General features: G+C 48.0%; 1 protein-coding gene across 6 annotated transcripts in view; it reads left to right on the top strand.

The window, feature by feature from the left end:
- Positions 1–393: 393 nt before the first annotated feature.
- The window catches only part of CFAP300 (cilia and flagella associated protein 300), a 31,949-nt gene continuing 16,281 nt past the window's right edge, over positions 394–16,061 (top strand). For 2 of the 6 annotated variants that reach the window (XM_087868501.1, XM_087868505.1), the window contains exons 1-4: positions 399–626; positions 1,305–1,386; positions 8,118–8,193; positions 13,383–13,549. In XM_087868501.1, coding sequence (XP_087724627.1) covers positions 517–626; positions 1,305–1,386; positions 8,118–8,193; positions 13,383–13,549 — 435 coding nt within the window. In that variant the 5' untranslated portion in view covers positions 399–516. Of the gene's footprint in view, positions 627–1,304; positions 1,474–8,117; positions 8,194–13,382; positions 13,550–16,061 lie in introns of all 6 variants that reach the window. The other 4 variants (XM_087868502.1, XM_087868504.1, XM_045797634.2 and 1 more) reach the window with 4 other exon arrangements.

The following is a 16,061-nucleotide window of genomic DNA, read 5'->3' as shown; positions in this document are numbered from 1 at the left end:
ACCTGCACTTTTCTTCCCACGACCCTCTTTCCCAGGACCCCGGTGCCCCGAGACCGAGCGCGGGGCCCTCCCCCCTCCTCCTGGCCCCGCCCACAGGGCCCACCCCCGCCTGGAGCCCGGCCGCCTCTGCTGGCCCCGCCCCCGCCACGAGCCTGGACTGCAGGCCCTGAGCAACACCCTCGCCCCGCCCTCGCGGTGAGCCCGGCCTCCTCAGCGTGGCCCCTCCCCCACCTCTCCTAGCCCCGCCCCGCCCCCACCATGATCCCCACCTCCTCCGTGTGGCCCCGCCCCCGCCAGGAACGACGCCTCCTGCGCGGGAGCGGCCTCGTAGCCCCGCCCCCTCGCGCGCGGAGAGCCTGTACTACTTGCCCTCAGCCACAGCCTCGCCCCGCCCTCGCCGCGAGCCGGACTTCCTGGCCCGAGAATCAGCGTGGCCCGCCCCTGCCGCATTGGGCTGACGCCTGGCCTCCGCGTCTCCATGGAAACGGGGCCCACTTCCGCTGAGTGAGGCGGGCGATGGCGGCCGGGGAGCCGGGGGATTTGGGCGGCTACTACTTCAGATTCCTGCCTCAGAAAACCTTCCAGTGTCTGAGCACCCCGGAGACCACCAGCCGGCTCCGCCAGTGGTGAGAGGCCGAGGGCAGGGCGGGACGAGCTCCTGAGCCCGGCGGCGGGGCGGCGGAGTCCGGACCGCGCGCAGGGCCGCCTCCCTGGAGATAGCGGGGGAAGGGGGGAGTGCAGGGAGCGCGGTACGCTGGCTGGCCCCACACTGACCTGTCTCCCCGGCCCGCCCCGCGCTCGTCCCGCCCCGCGCTCACTCCCTCCCTCCCACCGCCCCTCCCCGCGCTCACCCGTACCCTCCCACCGCCCCTCCCCGCGCTCAGCCCTCCCCTCCCCTCTCCCCGCCCCTCCCCGCGCTCATCCCTCCCCTCCCACCGCCCCTCCCCGCGCTCACCCGTACCCTCCCACCGCCCCTCCCCGCGCTCAGCCCTCCCCTCCCCTCTCCCCGCCCCTCCCCGCGCTCATCCCTCCCCTCCCCTCCCACCGCCCCTCCCCGCGCTCACCCCTCCCCTCCTATCGCCCCTCCCTCCGCGCTCACCCCTCCCCTCCCACCGCCGCCCTCCCGCGCTCTCCCCTCCCCGCGCTCTCCCCTCCCCGCGCTCACCCCTCCCCTCCCACCTCCTCACGCTAACACCGCCCTGATCCCTCCCCTCGCGCCCCGCGCTGACCCCTCCCCCTTCCCCCCGCTCCACGCTGGTCCCACTCCGCCCCGCGCCCGCGCTGATCGCCCCCTCCCCCCGCAGGTCCATGTTGGGCAGAGTCGCGGCACAGGCGTTCGGCTTCGACCAGACGTTCCAGGCGTACCGCAAGGACGACTTCGTCATGGTTGGTGTGAGGGTAGGGGGCGCCGGGCGGCCGGACCCCGGCTGGAGACCGCGGAGTACTCTCCGCCCCCCAGGCTGGCCGGCAGAGGTGACCGCGTGGGGAAGGGGAGCCGCCCCACAGGACGAGTTCGGGGCCGTCGTTAGACAGCCCCCCCCACGCACACGGGAAAGGGTGCTCTGTCCGCGGTGCGCGGGAGACCACGGGTGCACGGGATGGCTGCGGGAGGTTGCGGGTGCGCTGGGAGCTGTGCGTGCGCGGGGGCTGCGGGTGTGCGGGAGACCACGGGTGCACGGGGCGGGGGACTGCGGGGTGCGCGGGAAGCTGTGCGTGCGCCGGGGCTGCGGGTGAGCGGGAGACCACGGGTGCACGGAGCGGGTGGCTGCGGGGTGCGCTGGAGGCTGTGCGTGCGCCGGGGCTGCGGATGCGCAGGAGACCACGGGTACACGGCGGGGGGGCTGCGGAAGGTTGCGGGGGGGCTGCGGGTGTGCGGGAGACTTAGGGGGGCGGAGGGTGCGGTGGGGGGTTGCGGGGTGCACGGGAGAGTGCGGGGGGGCTGCATGTGGGCGGGAGACCGCAGTGCGCGGGGAACTGCGGGTGTGCACACAGCAGGGCACCGACAGCGCCTTGTCTCCCGCACAGGGTTGTGTGTGGGGAGGAGGGGGGCCTGCGGTCCACCACTGCTGGGTGACAGCCGCAGAGCGCGCATAGGAGCCACTTGTCCAGCAGGTGCGGGATCCAGCCTTCAGCAGGAGCCATCCTCCTCCAGCCCTCCTCCTGCTCCCTGCGGTCCCCCAGGTGCCGGGCCCCTCTGCACTTTGTGCAGCACTGGCCACGGGAGGAAGGACCACCTTGCCCAAGTGTAACCTCTTTCCAAATAAGTACAACCTCTTTCTGAGGCACCAGGAAGGACAGAAATTGGGCGTGGGGGGGACAGGCACTTCTCAACCATTGATAGAGGGTAAGTTGGTCCAGTGTCTTTCCCTTTCCTGAAGATAGTGTTGTAATAATAATACAATGCTATTAGGACCACATGACATCTAAATTATCGTGGTTAGATTTTTTATTCATACCAGCATTGGCTTTCAAATTGATCGAGATTTTTTTAATCAGGATTTTAATTCACTGAGTTAAAGTGCTACAGAATTTTTCATATAAATCATCTATTCAATAAATATTTGTCAAATACTTACTATTTCCCTGCTGGAGGATGTTGAAAAGAGGAAGAGCCCTTATCCCAGCTTGCAAGGCATGGAAGCTAGAAATGCAAAAACTTCTCTGCAACACAATAAAATAAATGCTACCATGGAGGGTACAAGCTGCCTTAGGCCCAGAAACATCAGCTGGTGGAGGGACATTGGTGTCAGGAAAAATCTCATGGAGGAGGGCATAAAATAAATTTGGGCTGTTCAACAGACAGAGAATTCTTCAAGATTCGAGATTTATCCATAAAGCACAATACCAGGCCACTTTTTTCTAAATTTCGAGATTCCCGTGTTTATTTATAAATATTCCCATATATTCAGTTCAAAGAAATGTACTTATAGAAACATTTTTACCCACGAAACTGATTTGGAGGCCAGAGAGCTTCATGGCTCAGACTGTGGCCCAGGAGGGGATCCACTCTGAAGCTAAGGAGTCCTCGGGACTCCTCGCTGGCCAAGCACCTCACTTGCAGAAGGTGCTTCCAAGGAACCCTGAGGATCTAGCAGTATGTTCCCATAATCCTGTGGTTTTGAATATTTTCTAAGATAGACATCTCTGTATTCTGAGAGTTCCTAAAATTGTATGAGCTTAGGGCCAACAAAACCTGGGTCCTCCCCTGATTTGGCCTCCAGCTGTCTGTCAAATTCCACCACTGCCACCCCTGAGCTCTTTGACACTGGGCACGACTCGTCACCGCCTCCTCACCTTCAGTTTACTCTTCTGCAAAATGATCACAGTGCTCGGCACATAAGCATTTTTGAATATGAAAATAATACTGAGTAGCGGATGGATTGTTAAGAAGAGTAAAGGAAATTGGGGCACCTGGCTGGCTCAATCGGTAGAACGTGCCACTCTTGATATTGGGGTTGTGAGTTCAAGCCCCATGCTGGGTGTAGAGACGACTTAAAAATCAAACCTTAAAAAAAAGATTAAAGGAAATAATATTCAGCAAAATGCTTGCCTCGTAATAAGTAGTGTTATTGTTATTAATGTTTGTGTGCTACTTTACACAGTGGTTTTTTTTTTTTTTTTTTAAGATTTCACTTATTTGAGAGAACGGGAGAGCGCAGCACAAATATGGGGCAGCAACAGAGGGAGAAGCAGGATCTCTGCTGAGCAGGGAGCCCAACATGGGGCTCAATCCCAGGACCCCAAGATCATGACCTGAGCTGAAGGCAGATGCCTAACCGACTGAGCCCCCCAGATGCCCACAAAGTGTTTTTCTATATCAGTAGTGACTCTTGAGTGCCAGATTGAGCTTTCAGCCCTTCTTAGACATTTGTCACTGATCTTTACAACAATCTGGTAAATTTGGTGTTTTGACCCCCATTTTACAGCTTAGGACATGGAGGCTCAAAATGGTTAAATAACTTGTGCAAGAATGCCCAGCAAATGGTAAGACCCAGGGGCCTTTTGACACAAACTTCCATGTCATTTCTTTTTTTTTTTTTTTTAAGATTTTTTTTTTTTTTTTTTTTAACAGAGAGAGAGATAGCCAGCGAGAGAGGGAACACAAGCAGGGGGAGTGGGAGAGGAAGAAGCAGGCTCACAGCAGAGGAGCCTGATGTGGGGCTCCATCCTGTAACGCCGGGATCACGCCCTGAGCCGAAGGCAGACGCTTAACCTCTGTGCCACCCAGGCGCCCCTCCATGTCATTTCTCCTACAAACATTTGTAACTGAACAAAGGATATTGCTTAAAACTAGAATTCCAGATTTAAATTTTTCCCTTTCAATTTTATTTTATTTTTAATCTTTTTTTTTTTTTAAGATTTTATTTATTTGACGGAGACAGCCAGCAAGAGTGGGAACAAAAGCAGGGGGAGTGGGAGAGGAAGAGGCAGGCTCCCAGCGGAGCAAGGAGCCCGATGTGGGGCTCAATCCCAGGACCCTGGGACCATGACCTGAGCTGAAGGCAGACGCTTAACAACTGAGCCACCCAGGCGCCCCTCCCTTTCAATTTTAAAAACAAATTATGGGGGCGCCTGGGTGGCACAGCGGTTAAGCGTCTGCCTTCGGCTCAGGGCGTGATCCCGGCGTTATGGGATCGAGCCCCACGTCAGGCTTCTCCACTATGAGCCTGCTTCTTCCTCTCCCACTCCCCCTGCTTGTGTTCCCTCTCTCGCTGGCTGTCTCTATCTCTGTCAAATAAATAAATAAATAAATCTTTAAAAAAAAAAAAAAAATTATGTTCCCAAAGTTCATTTGCGAGAGAGTAAATAGATGGAAGGAAGGAATCATTCCCTCCGGAAGCATTTTTGTAGTCTCTAGATCTGTGCAGATGAACAAGACACAGTGAAAGAGGGAAATAGTCCAAAGCTGGCGCTGCAGAGCGAGGAGTCAGGTGAAACAGGCCGGATGTGCAGCCCACTGTTGGTGGCACAGAAGAGAGAGAAGTCTTGGTTTTCTTTTCGTTTTGATTGAGGTGATCAGAGGAGGGTTTACAAAAGACAATCTTATTTGAGGGTGGCCCTGAAAGATAGGTAGGAGTTTGTTAGATGGACAACCTTTGGCGGGGAGGGTATTTTAGACCTTTTGTGCCATGCAGAGGATTTCGGGCTTTATCTGGCTAATGAGGAGTCGCTGAGAGGTTTTCCGGAAGCCAGTAACGTTTACAATACTGAGGTCACCTTAGCAGAAGCGTGGAGGGTAGATTGTTAGGACTGAGTCTGGTGGCAGTGAGACCAGGCTGGAAACTTGTCCTGCAGGGGGTAGAGGACACCCTGAATTACGACAGCAGCCACCGGGATGACCTGGAGAGATGCTTCGGAGAAAGGCAGTACTCAGGAACTGATAGGATATTGAGGATAAGGCAGAGAGGGACGTGTAGAATGAGCAAGTTTCTGATTGGGTTGACCGGAGTGGTAGATGATGCCATTAAAGCCACAAAAAATGCAAAAGAATAAACAAGGAAAATGAGCTCGGTTTCAGGCATTCTAAACTTGAAGTGCATCCAAGTGGCAATATCCTGAATTGTTGAATCTAAGATCTTGCTTTGAGTCTTGAGAGAGCTCTGAGCACGGTGTATGGTGTGGACATCCTCCCCATGGGATGGAGGGTAAGGAGGGGACTCTCATATAAAGTGCAGGGAAGCCAGTTCTAGAGCTTTCCCCAGGTCTGCAGCACACTTCTCACACTCCATGGCCTCACACCACAGGAACAAGGAGGGCAGGCTTTGAGCTGAGCACGTTGCTATCCGAAATAAAACTGGATTCCTTAAGGACGAAGGGAACGGATATTGGATCAGAACCCAGCAATTTGCCAGATAGACGATAGAGTTAAATATCTACTTCTATTCCCTGTGTGCGGCATAAAATAGAAATACATTGAAAATTCTATGTTATATAAAAGAATAATTTAGAAATACTTTTCCCACTCTCACATCTTATGAAACAAGTTTATTCTAATCTTTACATGCACTTTGACATCAGTGTCTGTTATCAGTGTGACTTGTTTGTGAATCATCTCCTGTATTTCCAAAGTGCATCAGCTTCCCTAAAGTTGAGGTAGTCCATTCTAATGCCTCCCTGGAAATTCTGTAACAAACCCAAAATACCATTTGCATATATCAGGGGAGGGCTTTTTGGTGCTTTTGTTTTTGTTTTTATTCTATGGGTGTATAATTAGCCCCAACAACATAACAGCTATCATGTTGCTTGTTTTGAGGGGCCTTATGAAGACATTTCCATTGACTCCGGGTCAGTTCACTGCAGGTCACTTAGACTACTTCCATTTATAATGGCCTATAAAATTCAATTATAAGTCGATACTAAAAAAAAAAAATGAGTTGATATTCTTTCCCCCCAGGAATAATTACTAAATCTGAATTAAAATTCCCTTTTACTGATTTTTGCAGAAGACATCTAAAAAGCATTCGAAACCAGTATTAATTCCACGTTTAATCAGTATTAAACCAGGTTAATTCCAGTTTATGTTTCTTTTCAAAATGTATATTATGCAATTTAAGATAATTGAACAAACCCTCTTTAGCTTGGAAGACTTTATAAAGTTATAAGGCAACTTTCTTTTTTTCCTGAGGAATAGTTTTGGGGAAAAGTTATTTTTTTGTAATTGGGCACATAGGATACCTTTGAAGTGTTTACCTTTATTCCCCCACCAATAGAATGTAAACACCACGGAAAGAGGAGTTTTTGCCTTGCATAATGTGGGCATTCACAGATACCTATTGTATTAATCTTCACCCTGCACACCTAGTCCTCTTCACTTTTCCGTTTCTCAGCCTCAAATGACATTCATGCAAAAATTCTAGGGGTCATCTGTGGTTCCTCTTCCCCTCTTTGTCCCCTCCTCCTAAATAGTCACTGGATCCATTCACTTCTCTACCTCCCCCCTTGCTGTCCTCTTGACTCATGTGAGCATCACATCTTTCTGGATTTCTGTGGTACCTTCCCTCCACACTGTTCTCTTACTAGCAGCTCAGTCCATTCTGCACACTGCTGCCAGAACGAACTGTAAACACAGAACTAGTCCCATCTTTCCTTGCTTGAATCTCTGTAGTGTCTTCCTACTGCCTTTAGATCACAATGCTCATTCGTCTAAACCAGCATTAGATCAAGATCAAAATCTGCGACCTGACCTACAAGGTCCGTAGTTTAAAAACCAGCGAACAGGGGCGCCTGGGTAGCGCAGTCGTTAGGCGGCTGCCTTGGGCTCAGGGCGTGATCCTGGTGTTCCAGGATGGAGTCCCACATTGGGCTGGTGTTCCAGGATGGAGTCCCACATTGGGCTCCTCTGCTGGGAGCCTGCTTCTTCGTCTCCCACTCCCCCTGCTGTGTTCCCTCTCTCACTGGCTGTCTCTGTGTCACATAAATAAATAAAATCTTTAAAAAAAATTAAAATAAAAAAATAAAAATAAAATAAAAACCAGCGAACAAAGATTCCTGAGAGTTTAGCTGTCAGGCTGTCCTGAACTGGTTCCAGCAGGACACTAAAGAAGTCTCTTTTTTAAGGTGGAGAAATCAGGAAGTTTAAAGTCTGTGAGAAGGGAGGGGACATCCCATTCAAGGAAAGTAAAGAGGCTCAGTGTGACCAGGCAGAAGCAGCAATGGTCTGGTGAAGGTCAAATATGTCACTTTTCTATGTGGCTCTTGGGTAGAGCTCAGTTGCTGATGACTTTCAGATTTTTAGCTCTAGTTGGGGGGGTGGGGTGAGGGGAGTGGCGATTACTAAAACAATTACTTGGGAAAGCAAGATTGAAGATTGAAGAAAATCAAAATTTTCAAATATAAAACCTCCTACTTTTCACCGGAAATCTTGAATTTCTATTTATTAAGTCCCGAAGATATCCGTACTTGGATATACAGTTTTGTTCATATTTGAGGGTAACAACTTGAAGTTAACAAAACTTCATCTCTTTATAAAACATTTATTAGACATTTTACCCATTTAAAATTGTCCTCCTTCCCCAATTTGAGTTAAATGAGATTTTATTACAGTTATTTTAGAAGTTAATTCTGACTGCTGTTTATAATAAAATATCTAACTGGCTCCCCTCAAATTTGTATTTTAGGCTTTCTTCAAAGACCCAAATGTTATTCCCAATTTGAAGTTACTTTCTGATTCTTCTGGACAGTGGATTACATTAGGTAAATAAAATTTCCTGTCATCTTTTCAGATGACTGTTTTATTATTGTGACAAAATTTTGCTCAGGAATTTTCATTATTCACATCCACATTGTGAGCAATGACTGGCTGGTTTGATCACATCAGGGTCCTGTCCTGGCTTGGCGCACAAGAGCGCTCGTTCTCTCTTTGCCTTCACTGGGGAAGTACTTCTTGTGCCCCTTCCGTGGACGCCACTAGATGCAGGGAACGGTGAGGGAAACTGCAGAAACTGGCTGACATGGGTAAAAACAGAGCAGTAGTGTACGAGCAAGAGGAGGGAGCGTCACGGAAGAGTCCACTGATGGGAGGATTCCGGGGCCCAGTCAGTGGGGGTGGGGCCCTGGATTTCTGACTGAGGGAGCCACTGCCACAGAGCAATTCCTAAAGTAATACATAAGACCACGGGAGAGAGTCTTACATTCTTACAAAGAGAACCTTATATACATCATAATTTCATGGTACCTTGAAACATAGATATCTTTAAGGAAAATCACCCAGGGTCCCTGGGCAGCTCAGTGGGTTGAGGGTCCAACTCTAGATTTTGGCTCAGGTCATGATCTCAGGGTCCAGGGATTGAGCCCCGCGTCATTGTGGTTGTTGGGCTCTGTGCTCAGCGAGGAGTCTGTTTGAGGATTCTCTCTTTCCCTCTGCCTCTGCCCTCCCCAAAATTAATTAATTTTAAAAAAATTACCCAAACACTTAATAACACTCAAATCTCTTAAGTAACTCTCAGGTCAAGGAATAAACCAGAGTTAATAGAGAATGCTGTTTTGAAAACAAAAACATGAACACTGTACTTCAATTTTTAGATTGAGGTGTTTTAACAAGAGAACAAATCGTTCTTCCTTTTAGGAGGAAAATCTGGTTAGTAATGTGGATTTGTGCTCAAGAGAAATGTAAGTGGATTTTAAATGAGATGGGGTTGTTTTGGTAAATTCGTACATTGCATGTTCATGGAATTCTAGTAGTCTTACACAAAAATTACTTTGCTTAAAGTATTAGTCAAGAACAAGATTACAAACAGTTCATGATGTTAGAATTAATAGGTCACATTTTATTGCTTTTGGCTAAAGACCACTGCATAATTTATAAAGGAAAAAGCTGGTACGCTGTGATCTTAAGAGTACTTACGGAGTTAAACTATCTGAGCAAATGTGCCACTGGTTCAGAGTCGTCAAGAGGAAATCATCAGAGGCGCATACATACCGCAGTGTGTGTAAAACGTGTTTACAGTAACTTCAGTCAATTCGTTTACAAAAAGAAGGTTTTACAAAAAGAAGGTTCGTTAAAAAAAGTCAACCTTCCCCTCTATTGGTACACACTTCACAAAACAGTAAAACAGTCCTGACTTTTGTGCTGGTGTTTACAAAAGGCATTGCAAAGAGAGAGGCTCTGAAATTCCACATGCGCCTGACAGAGTCAGTTAGAAGTCCTCTGACAAGTTGGCAGGAGATTAGCGCCATTTCCCAGGCAGAAGTCTCCAGTGGTTTGCAAGTGTTCTCCCACTAGCTCTTTTTTTTTTCCTGCCAGCTTTTCTTTCTCTGAATTATCAACTGTCCTCCCTCTTTTTCCCTCTGTGGGCCTTTATAAGCAAATAAACACCTTTTAAACCTGAGCGAGCAGACATTCTTCTAGCAGGTGAACCGTTTTGAAGAGTGCGATGACGGCAGCTCGGTCCCTGCCGGCTTTAGTGCCTGGCCTGCCGCTGTTGGGGCCGCTGTGTCCCCTCCGCCAGCAGCCACGGCCCTCTGCACACGGACATGCTGTGCTCTTTGCTGGTGGACGTAGAACGGATGCGTCGTCTGTGCTCACTTAAGAGCATTCTAGTCATTACGTCCTTTAATTCCCGAAGTAACTCCAAGAGGTGTTAGTGTGGTCCCTATTTCACAGACGAAGAGTCAGCTTCATGAGCTATGTCTTTGCCACCATTTGACAGCTGGCCGGGTTCAGCAGAGTTGAGATTCAAATCCAGGCTCCGGACTTCAAGACCCTGACGTCTCCACTATCCTGCCTCTGCCATTTTAGCATTAAAACAAGTACAGTCAGAAAAGCACCAATGTGGACAGCAAATAAATAGGGAACACCTGTGTATTTTAATGCTAGTATCATGGGGGAAAATACATTCTTAACTTTGTGATCCTAGCAATGCACTACGTATCTTGTAAATGCTGGAGACATAATTTGACCGTATTTCTACGTAACTGGTAGCATGTGCTATGGACTGAATTATGTCCCCCCAAAATTCTTATGTTGAAGCTTTAACCTGCAACATTATAGTATCTGGAGATGAGGTCTTTGGGAGATAATTAAGTTTTGATGACATCGTGAGGGGCCCTCAGGACAGGGTTAGCGCTCTTAGAACAAGAGAGAGAGCAGAGCTCCCAGCCATGTGCGAGTCAGGAAGGGCGTCACCAGGAACCAGGTCCACTGGGCCACGATCTCGGACTTCCCAGCCTGCCGAATGGTGAGAAATCCGCGGCTCTCGTTTACAGCAGCCAGTCTCTGGTTTTTGTGATAGCAGCTTAAGCAGACTAGTCCAGATTGTGGCACCGAGCAGCAGCGCGTGTCTGTAACACACCTAGAGAGGGGGAGGTGGCTTTGAAACTGCGCTATGGGTATCAGCTGGGAGGGTTTTGAGGTGCATCCTAGCCCAGATCTATGGATGGGAAGCTTGATTCTAGGGAGGTCTCATACAGAAATAAGGACCTTGTTGTCAGAAACGGGAGGAAGAACAGTCCATAAAATGGCAGAGACTTGGCTGAATGATGGTGTAGTGTTTTGTGGAAGGTAGAATTTGCAAGTGATAAAATTGTATGTTTAGCTGAGAGAGATCTAAACCCAGTGTTGCAGGAGCCGCCAGGTTCTTCCCGGATGTTTGTAATAAAGTAAGAAAGGAAAGAGATGGATTAAAGCAGGAATTGTTAGGGAGGAACCAGAGCTTGAAGATTTGGAATATTCTCAGCCTTATCATATTGTAAAAAACAAACAAACAAAAACAAATGAGAAAGATTAGTCTGAAGAGAACAAATGTGGCTGAACAGCTGTGTGATATGAGAGAATGCACGTAACTCGGCCTCACCCAGGCACTTCAACAGAAGCCCGGATGGAGGTGGAATTGTGCCCAGTTTGAACTACAGGGGACAGACTTCGTAGATCCTACAGGACCAGACCAGAGAGCCATTTGGCTACAGACACAGCCATGCTTCAGGAGCAGAGAAGGACTGAAAGGCAACTTTTGGATCCTCAGGGCCGCCCCGCGGTTTCAGGAACGCACAGAGGGGGAGCACCTCAGAGGCTGGGCCACCGTCCCCAGTGGGTGGGGAAGGCAGAACATTGAACCAAAACGGATTATTCTTGAGGCTTAAAATCTCGTGAAATTTGCCTTGCCAGGTTTCAGGCTTGATTGGGACCATCACCCCTTTTTTTCTGCTTCCCCCTTTTGGAATGGAAATGTCGATTCCTTGTCTCCCCATTGTATTTTGGAAGCATGTAACTTGTCTGGTTTCACAGGTTCATAGTGAGAGAGGAATTTTGCCCCAGGATGAATTGAACCTCCAGTCTCACCCATATCTGATTGAGGTAATATGTAGGTGAGACTTTGGACTCTAGACTTCAGGGTTGATGCTAGAATGAGGTTAGACTTTGGGGACTGTTAGGATAGGGTAAGTTTATTTTGCATGTGAGAAGGACATGAACTGGGTGGAGGGGCAGAGGTAGAATGCTAGGGGCTGAATTGTATCCCTTCAAAATTCATCTGATGAAGTCCTGACCCGACCCAAAGCCCCCATCTCAAAATACCATTACATTTGGGGGTTAGACTTCAATATATTAATTTTGGAGGGACATAATTCAGTCCATAGCAAATGCTATTTCCGTGCCTCCGATGAAGTGTTTTGAATTTAATTACCTTTTCTCACCATCCAAACCCTGCTGCCACTCCCCGCATCAGAGCTAGGGTAGATTTATTAACAGGGCATGTTGCCCAATATCAGTCCCTCCAACTCCAGTGGCAACCAGCCCATCTTCAAAGACTGTCTGGATCTACGCTGTGCTGTCGAGACCCAGTTCCTGTCTCCAGACACCATCGTGCCTCCACAGAAGTCCAGCGCAGGACCAGAAGAAGAGCAGCAGGTCCTAGCCAGACTGGGTGGACAGCCAGGAGGAGGAAGTGCAAATAATCACCAGTGTTACTCTTCTCAAGCTCAGGCTACATCTGGAGTCAGAGATGAAGCAGATGTATCAGGGAGAGGGAGGAGCAAGGGCTCCCCCATCTGGGTATGCTGTTCTAGGGAGAACTCACAAGAAAGAACACCGCTCCCTTATATCTGAGAGTGTGTGTGTGTGTGCGCATGTGTGTATGAGGGCGCATAAAAGAGAAATTGAGTGATTCTTCGACGAAATAATAAAAATGCTCATTTTAATCCTTGTGCCTTTCTGTAATTTAGAAGAACTTCTCATAATGGAAAATCCACTCCCAAAGGACACATTGAGGAAATCAGTTTGGGGTGCGGGAAGGTGTGAAGTGTGGGGGTGGGGTGGGGGGCGGGGGGTAGAGGTACAAGAGGAAAACAGAAAGAGCACCGTGGTTACAAGTTTCTCTGATTCCAGACTTGTGACATGATTGGGGCCAGGCTTGAAACTTACCTTGACTTGGAAAAGCTGTTTTTCGTAATAAACGCTGTAAATGAGATCACAAGGGAGAAATTTTTAAATGCGGAGAAAAATTTTCAAGACATCCTCAGGGCTTTAGAAACACCCATTACTTACATTAATTAAAGTTTTTGAAATATGAATTATAAGGCATTGAACATAATACAAATCCAAAATCATTTTGCAAAACGTTCCTATGCTTTTATAGGCACTTCTAACATATGGATTAAAACTGAGGTCAGAACACCTACACAAAACATGTATCTCATTTTCAAGCATTTTCTAATTTACATATCCCTCATCTAGGCCTGAAATAGTGAAATTTTGTTCCAGACTTTTAATGATTAATAAAAATGAACAAACTGCAAAGTAAGAACTTTATAATAAAGTCCCTAAACCAATGTGTCCTTTGATATATGTCATATTTGGCTACTTAGAATCTCTGCATGGTGGTATTTATTTTAGAAATAATTGAGAATACTAAGTTAATTTTTATATCTGTAAAATAATTTTTTTTCAGGAACTGAAGTGAAAAAAATTGAAGCTATAAATGTTCCTTGTACACAGCTTTCAATGTCATTTTTTAATCGGTTGTATGATGAAGATATCGTACGAGACAATGGACATATCGTTAAATGTTTAGATTCTTTTTGTGATCCCTTTCCTATTTCTGATGAGTTACGAAAAGTAAGTACAGATTTTTAAAATTTCACTAATAAATTTTTATTTCAGGAAATGCTTAATGTCAAAAACTTTTGCCAGCCTAAAATATATAAAATACCTCTTATCAATGAATAATGATCAGCAATAGTCATTACATTGGTAGATTTTTTCCTTGGGTGGGACTTTTCCTATCAACTTAGTTGTATACTTCAGTTTTCAACCAGACGCAACTGACGTTAATGTGTCGAGGCCAGAGGTGCCACCAAGCACCCTACCATGTGCAGCCCCGCCCCCACCGCGGAGTTCTCTGACCCAGAACATCAGTGGTGCTGGAGCAGAGAAAGCCTCACCTGCTCAGCTGATGGCTGTTTGTCCTCAGTATGGGGCTCTGAACGTATCCAACGAATATATAAAAACATCCCTGTAGTAAAAATCCTCTTATCTCACTGCTGAGATCAAAAAAGCCATTTGATTAACTTGTTGTGGTTCTAGCAAGAGGTGTATTGAACTTCAATCAGAAGACCTAGATTATTTACCTAATTCCTGAGTTTTATTTTTAAGATAATAACTTGAGGCAAATCACTCAATACCTAGAGCCCCAAGATCTTATCTGTACAATATAGAGATTAAAATGCCTGGGGGGGGGGGTAGGCAGGGCACCTGGGTGGTTCAGTCAGTTAAGCATCTGACTCTTGGTTTCAGCTCAGGTCGTGAGGTTGAGCCCCATGTTGGGCTCCATGCTTGGTGCAAAGTCTGCTTGGGATTCTCTCTCCCTCTCCCTCTCCCTCTGCCTCTCCCCCCCCCCGCCATAAATAAATCTTATTAAAAATGCCCCATTTGGGGTGCCTGGCTGGCTCAATGAGAAGAGCCTGCGACTCTTGATCTCAGAGTCATGAGTTTGAGCCCCACGTTGGGTATAGAGATTACTCAAATAAATAAAACAATAATAATAAAAATGCCCATTCTGCCTTTTTTCTGAAATTGTTGAGATGAGTTGAGAAAGCATTTAAATGCACTTTTTAAAAAGTATGAAATGTTATAAAATGAAATTTATTATCATTGTTTTAATTATGAAGAAAGACTATTTACAAAGTGGGTACAAATTAGGGCTTCTTTTTTTAAAAGGTTTTATTGGTTTATTTGAGAGAGAGCACAAGCGGGGGGGGGGGGGACCTGAGGGAGGGGGAGAAGCAGGCTCCCCACTGAGCAGGGATCATGACCTGCCGGTTAACCGACTGAGCCACCCAGGGGCCCCAGAATTTAGGGCTTTGGTATCAAATAGACACAGGTTCAAATCCAGGCTCTGCCATTTAATAACTGTGATACTTGACCTCTCTCTTCATCTGTAAAGTAGGGATGATGTAAGAATTATGTAGCTCAGTGCCTGGCACTCAGTAAGGCTCCAGGAATACTAATGACTACTATTAATTACTCACATTATTCTACCCTAAGAGGGAATGGAAGTCAAAGTCTAATTTCTTGCAAATCTAGATGGGCATGACCTAGGGAAGTCACTGCTACGCGCTCTGCACACAGGAGTTGTGTGTGTTGGGGACCAGGAGGTATCCAGCCAGTGTGTGTTCATCTACACTAGTGGAACACCTAGAACTCTTAGTTCAAGAAAATACAGTTAAGTCATTGAGAGTAAACGCACACACAATTGGAGAGACCGTATCGTTGCTCTGTAGTGAAGTGTATTACGTGTAACAGAAGACGGTGCGGCTACTGCACAGTGAGAATCCGGCATCACTTACTCTTCTTTAGCAAGGACGGGAAGTTCACCTTTAGATCGCATCGCTAGTCTCGTCTGGCGCTCCTTCTTTTGGGCGCTGCTGATGCCAGCTCTTGTCTCGTCACTGCTCTCTGCCCGCACACGTGCCCCTTGGTCTCGAGGCCCTTGTCCCTGGCTTCAGAGAGCTCGCCAGCCGACCTTCCAGGGGCGGGTGTGCCTTCTCGGCTCTGCAGATCTGTCTTGGTTATTTCCAGGAGCAGCCCTTGTGTTCAGGAAGTGCTGGGTGTCTGTTTTCCTACGTGTTGCCTCTCTGTTTTGCTCTTGTGTTCTTTGCCACTCTGTGACAACAGGGAAGGTTTAACTTGGTTGCTCTCTGGCTGAAAAAATGAGTGAATGCCCTCCAGCGTGAGCCCGAGCCGTGCAGCGGCACAGAGTCCCGTAGGGCTGATCGCAACCTACAGCCTGACGCATTGACCATCTCATACCTGCTCTCCAAGGGCCCTGACGCTGCCGGGCTCTGCTGTGGGTGGAGAGGGAGAGCAGCCAGACATGCGTACTGTTTTCACCTTTATTCCCAAAATACTCACATTCCTGTAATCTTGAAATTGCACGGCCTAATCAGTTCAGTAACAAGAGTGCTCACGCAAGGAATGTGTTAATTTGTCATTCCTGAGAGCTTTAGTCGCTCTTAACGTTAAGCCAGATCTTTAGGTAGCTGCAAACTCACATCATTTCCTCCCAGGGAGGGAGGGGGCCGCGGGCCACAGGGCAGGTGGCGCGTCCGGGTCCCGGGACCTGTCTTCT

The sequence above is a fragment of the Ursus americanus genome, chromosome 16 (assembly GCF_024610735.1).
Source record: "Ursus americanus isolate L20-20 chromosome 16, mUrsAme1.1.p, whole genome shotgun sequence".
Classification (NCBI taxonomy): Eukaryota; Metazoa; Chordata; class Mammalia; order Carnivora; family Ursidae; genus Ursus; species Ursus americanus.
The sequence above is the reverse complement of the archived record's forward strand: the minus strand, read 5'-3'. Positions and strand labels throughout refer to the sequence as shown.